The 5,971-nt window shown below is 39.3% G+C and overlaps 1 protein-coding gene across 1 annotated transcript in view; it reads right to left on the bottom strand.

The window, feature by feature from the left end:
- Positions 1-297: 297 nt before the first annotated feature.
- Positions 298-5,971, bottom strand: part of pigu (phosphatidylinositol glycan anchor biosynthesis, class U) — a 12,261-nt gene continuing 6,587 nt past the window's right edge. Inside the window, exons 5-12 of the mRNA XM_054617132.1 lie at positions 5,724-5,833; positions 5,000-5,100; positions 4,196-4,293; positions 3,956-4,110; positions 3,476-3,619; positions 3,261-3,385; positions 2,627-2,769; positions 298-2,089 (exon numbers count right to left, since the gene is read on the bottom strand). Of these exons, the coding sequence (XP_054473107.1) occupies positions 1,976-2,089; positions 2,627-2,769; positions 3,261-3,385; positions 3,476-3,619; positions 3,956-4,110; positions 4,196-4,293; positions 5,000-5,100; positions 5,724-5,833 (990 nt within the window). The 3' untranslated portion in view covers positions 298-1,975. The remainder of the gene's footprint in view (positions 2,090-2,626; positions 2,770-3,260; positions 3,386-3,475; positions 3,620-3,955; positions 4,111-4,195; positions 4,294-4,999; positions 5,101-5,723; positions 5,834-5,971) is intronic.

Genomic DNA, 5,971 nt, shown 5'->3' with positions numbered 1-5,971 from the left:
TGTGTATTTTATAAATTGTCTAAACTAAAGTAAACTACACTAAAGTAAAGTAAACTACTGATCCTCTGACGTTCGTCTAGATATCATCTCCACATGAACACTTATCAATATCTGTCTCATGGGGTGACTTTGGTTTATGTTTGATGACGTGCAGCGATGCCATAATTAAAATGTAATTTGTGTTATTTCTGTGGTAATCTAATTTTGTTATAAAATGCTGCTGCTCTTATTTCTGACTTTACATTTAAAAAATTCTGCAGGAATACGACCCAAAGTAAAAAGAAGTATTTTCACCAAACCATTTAATAATCATTATTTATGACATGTTCACTCATTCATCAAATGAGCCATTTCACACCTTTTCAATATCTGTAACAAAAACAAAACACATTCATGTGTACAGTATCAAAAACAACAGCAGAGCTCCTCTGTTATCAAATAAAAAGAAACAAAGGAAACTAATTAAACATCTTTCAAAGCTTTTAGTGCAGCAAATAAATAAATATCACATCTTTTCACTCATTGGTATCAATGACAAAAGTTTGTAATTTAACAATAAGTCTTAACAGATAATTAACCTTTTTAACAACTGATGAAGAAATTATTTCATTGGGTCTTTTTGTGAGAGTTGTTGTGAATTATATAATTATTTTCACACTTATGAAACAAAAACATTCATCTGTGGACTTCAGAGGTAAAATATTCAAATGTCCAACACTGAGGCTGTTTAAGGCTCATCTTAAAAGGTGGGAATTAAATCCTACAGACAGATATATACATCTATATATAGATATATATACATTTATTTGATTCTCTCCTGAAGGCAGACGGGTTCGGCAGACGGGAGTCTGAGTTCTCAAACGTCTCACGGATCTAAAGCAGCATGTCGAGAGACAAACTAAGTCAGTTCTGTTTGATCGACAACATTCTCCCACAATGCAATGCAAAAAGAAATTACATAAACTGCAGAAGAGAACAAATCAATTCAATATTCAAATCTCAAGAGACACGTTTCTGTTTGTGAAGTTTAACTGAGCGCAGTACACAGAATACTATGACGAGTATTCTGTACAGGAGTACTCGCTGTTTACAGTCAGTGTGTAGGTTGGACTCATCGTGAGTAAAATGTGTTTATGCTGCGTTTGAGTCACCTTGGACAGAGTAGTAAATACCAGTTTCCTACATGAGAACACCGTTCATGTCGTCTTTCAAATCTTACATTTAAAGAACAAGTCTGTGTGTTTGGTAAAAACAGGTCACATGATCAGACTAAACTTGTTTAAACACATTAACGTTGTCGTGGTCAGACCGGCTCTGTCAGATTAAAACACACATCTGAGTTTAGTGCTGGAGTCTCATGTTCCACGATGAGGTTAGTCGATGAACCACTGATAATGTGGATTTGTTCATTAAAGACCAGACGAACCCTTAAAAAATGTCCCCACCACAAAGGAAACCAGTCTGAACTCAAATGTAACCTGGAAAACATGAAACAACACAAACAGAATGTGTGAGGAGGGCTGGATATCAGGAATCATCAAATCAGAGGACAGTTTCCCACATTTTCACTTTTTTTTTTATGTTTAAAATAAAAGCCCCAAAAGAGCAGAGCAACGTTTCCTTCCCCAAAAAATCTGCGTGAGAGTTGGTGCTTCAAAATAAAACCTGTCCATGATAAACAAAGCGTCAAAACAAAAAGAAGACTTCAAAATAAAAGGTCACCCTCACAGCCGCAGGTTCCAGGTAAAAGTGAGGCTTCAACATAAGAGCGCTCCAGAGGAGAAACAGGTCGCTGCACCCGTCAGTCATGTAGTGTGTTGGGACTTCTTTGCATATGATGTCGTACCAAACAGACTTTCTGAAGGACCGGGACTCTGAAAGTCTTTAATCCTCCTCAGTTTGTGTTTGTTCCCTTTGAGGAGAAGTGAGACGTCCAGATGTTCCTGCTTCCTGTTGGAGGTGATGAGGGTGCGTTTTATTTCAGCACCAGCGTGGCCTCGGAGCCGTCTTTCCTCTTCAGATACAGTCCGTAGCTGAGATGGTGTTCTCTCCTCAAGAAGGCGTAGAAATAATCCGACACCAGCAGAATCTGAGGGGAAGAAATATGAATATGAATTCAGTTCAAGTGAAAGTTCTCCATTTTGTGAAATCCAATTATTTGCTTTCGGGTGGAGATTCAGATGAGAAGATTGATCTCACTGTTTGACTCTAAATGGAGCATCATTTACTAAATGAACATCATGCTGTATTGAAGAAGACTTGAAACTAGAGATTGAGACCATAAACTCATGTTTACAATGTTTACTGAGGGAATAAATCAAGAGAGAAGTAGAGTCATTTTCTCATAGACTTCTATACAACCAGAGGAGTCGCCCCCTGGTGGACAGCAGAGAGAATGCAGCTCTGACTTCACTTTGGTCTCTGTTTGAGTCGGAGCCAGCAGCCGGTTAGCTTAGCTTAGCACAAAGACTGAAAGCAGAGGCTAGCCTAGCTCCGTCCTCAAGTAAAATATCCAGCGACCAATCAGCTGAAATAATGACCACGTTACACCTCGTTTGTCTAACTTATTAGTGAACTTTATACGTCTGCGTGGATCAGGACCTTCTTCCCCGTCCAGACATCGTACCTGCGCCACGTTGAACAGCAGCGTGATGGCGTAGTAGAAGTTGGAGTTGGCGCTGCCTGCGTAGATCCAGAGGTGCCAGAGAACCGGGAACAGAGCGGAACAGGCGAGCAGAACGCAGGACACCAGGAAGATGTTCCTCAAGACTGAACGGACGAGAAACCAGGAGACACAGTTTTCACCTCCATTACATATCAGTCAACATAGCAGCCACAGTCAGACTCAAGGAGTATTAATCTAGAAGATGTTCATTTAAAGAGACACCACAGTGGTCATTACAGCTAAAGAACTGGACACAGTGGAGACATTCAAAGGTCTTCCTTTGTAGTTTCCTTTTATATATTTATTTTTAATTTGTACTGAGCATATTTAACACAAACATAATTTAAAATATAATAAATTAAAATGTTCAGGTTGTAGCTGAGTGAGCTCTGGGCAGTTAAAAACAAGTTCTGGATCAGAAACAGGGCCAGCAAAACCCGATGGTCACTAGTTATGTGCTAAACGTTAGCATGTTATCTTCAGCTAACAAATGAGTCTTGTTATGATATTTAATATATAAACTAATAACTGAAGAACACTGAGATTATTCTTATAATATTTAATATACAACATCCTCAGCGTTTCCTTCACTCACATCTGTGCAGGTGACTCCAGACAGGAAGGAAGGCCATGTAGAGCGCGATGTCTCCCACCGTCGGGTACGACTTAAAGATGGAGATCACAGCCAGCTGCATGAAGATCAGAAACACTGGATGCTCCCTGGAACACAGACCAACAGATCCACAATCAGATTAAAGCGCAGACAGAGAGCAGACAGAGAGCAGACGGAGGGAGGGAGGGAGGACCTACTTGAGTTTGATGGACAGAGGGATGGTGTAGAAGAAGACGTTGATCTGGAAGACGCAGAGGAAGAAGAGGCGGAAGTGTTCAAACATCTCGGCGAAGAAATACCAGAAGAGGCCGATGTTGGGGGTCAGGTCTGGTACTGAGAGACTGGAGGGGGGGGAGAGACGGTAACCATGACTACAGCTGGACACAAACCTGATGACATCCATAAACTCGTGGCATGAAAGAGATAACAGTAAAATAATATGTTAAATAAAATCTTCACACTCTTTTTTATGAATGTTAAGTCACATAACTTTAACTGTATTGTTTTCAGGAAGCTTAAAGGTTTCAATATATTTTAAAGTAAAGGTAGGTAATTCAAAAAGAAATTAAAGTATTTAATAAAAACTGGAGATCTCTAGTCTGATTCTGATCAACTGTACAAAGACTGGACGTCTCTCTGCAGCCTCACAGCCTCGCCAGGTTCTGGTCATCACTCACATGAAGCCGTAGACGGACGGCAGGTAGTCCCAGGAGCCCAGCAGGAAGAAGGAGAGGCCGACGATGACGAAGAGGCTGCCCAGGTACATGAAGGCGTACTGAGCGATGAACCACCAGAAGCTGAACCGCCGGAAGTTCACGGGGATGTACTGACGCTGAGGACGATACCAGACAGAGACGTGAACCGTTAAGACACAGAGAGAGAACTCAGAGTCTGTTAACACACAACACACAACACACCTGCATCAGGTAGAGCAGCGCTGCAGCGCACAGAGTCAGAGGGTAGATGGACTGATACGTGGCCAACGACAGGAAGATGGCGCTCAGCAAGACGTTTCCTGCAACGCAAACAGAGAAGAAATCCTTCAGACAGGCAAAGCAAAGCACTCCTTTATAAAGAAAGACATTCATAGAATAAAACACTGATGCTTAATGATTCACTTTTTATGATGATTACAAAAGACAACAGTCGTGTCTCAGTCAGGTAGAAATGTCAGTTCTGGATCCAAACGTCAAACTGTTGCAGCCAATTATCATTTAAAGGTTTAAGATTATGCATCATATTCTTTCTTAACAAATTATGTATTATATTGCTGTGTGATACAAAGGAGACAACCTCTGTTTATTTAAAGTGAAGTCAAAGCTTCCTGTGTTAAAGCTGCATTCTCTCTCCTGTCCACCAGGGGGCGACTCCTCTGGTTGTATAGAAGTCTATGAGAAAATGACTCTACTTCTCTCTTGATTTATTCCCTCAGTAAACATTGTAAACATGAGTTTATGGTCTCAATCTCTAGTTTCAAGTCTTCTTCAATACAGCATGATGTTCATTTAGTAAATGATGGTGCAGTGGAGCGTTACAGCGTTACGTGTTCTGGACTGTGCGTGTTTGTGGACTTTGAATGTGAAGATAAACAAACTGCATTTTCTGTAAGAACTTTATTTTGTAGGAGGAAAATCTGATAAATGAACTCTGTGTTTTTTGCGTTCCTCTACAGGAAGGTCGGCGTCGATAGAACAGGAAACACGTGTCGACACAAACGTTACCTTTTATGGTCGAGAGGATGAAGAGGGCGATGACGGCGTTGTTCAGGCCGCAGGTCGACTTGGCGACGCAGGACAGGATGGTGAACGGGTTCAACAGGTAACTGAGGGAGGAGAGACATGATGATAAAACTACATGAAGACTATCAGACTGTAAGATACGCAGCATTTCATTCACCAGCTTATAGGTTAAATCAGCACCATGAATCAATTCTAGTTTTGATATTTACATTAAATAATAACTGACTATAACGTATATATATATATATATATAGTCCACTAAGTTCTTTAACTGTATGTATGTATGTATGTATGTATGTATTTATGATATATAGTATATCAATATTTGGATATACCTTCTATTCAACTACTTTGAAGAATATAAAATATAATATATATCTAGAGAGAGATTTGATATAAATAAACAAATATAAATATATATTTATTTATAAATATATATTGTAGTTTGTAGTTGAATGAGAAGGTGTGTCCAAACTTTTGACTGGTACTGTGTATATTTATTTATAAATATAAAGAAATATTTAAATAAAAAAAAATAATATATTTATAAATAAATGTATATATAAATATATATATATAAATATATTTAGTTTTTCCTTAAGTGCTTCTTCTCTATAGATTTATTTGTATTTTATTGTTTTATATTAAAATGTTATATAATATACATTATGTAGTTTTCTGAGGATCAGACGGCGGTGTGACTCACAACATGGCCACCTTCAGCGGGATGTAGAACATCTCTTTGGGGCTTCTGATGAGCTCCAGACAGTCCATCGGGTAGCGGTCGGCCTCCAGAGCGTATTTCTGCTTCCTGAACTGAAACGACATCAACAGCACCTCAGACGTGTGACATCACGGTTACCACGACAACAGGAGATCCACAACAAACACCAAACACCATGAAGGCTTTTATCGATACGAGTTATTGATTATAACTCAACACTCAACAACAAG

This window comes from Anoplopoma fimbria, chromosome 17, assembly GCF_027596085.1.
Source record: "Anoplopoma fimbria isolate UVic2021 breed Golden Eagle Sablefish chromosome 17, Afim_UVic_2022, whole genome shotgun sequence".
Taxonomy (NCBI): Eukaryota; Metazoa; Chordata; class Actinopteri; order Perciformes; family Anoplopomatidae; genus Anoplopoma; species Anoplopoma fimbria.
This window is presented reverse-complemented; position numbering and strand designations above follow the sequence as displayed.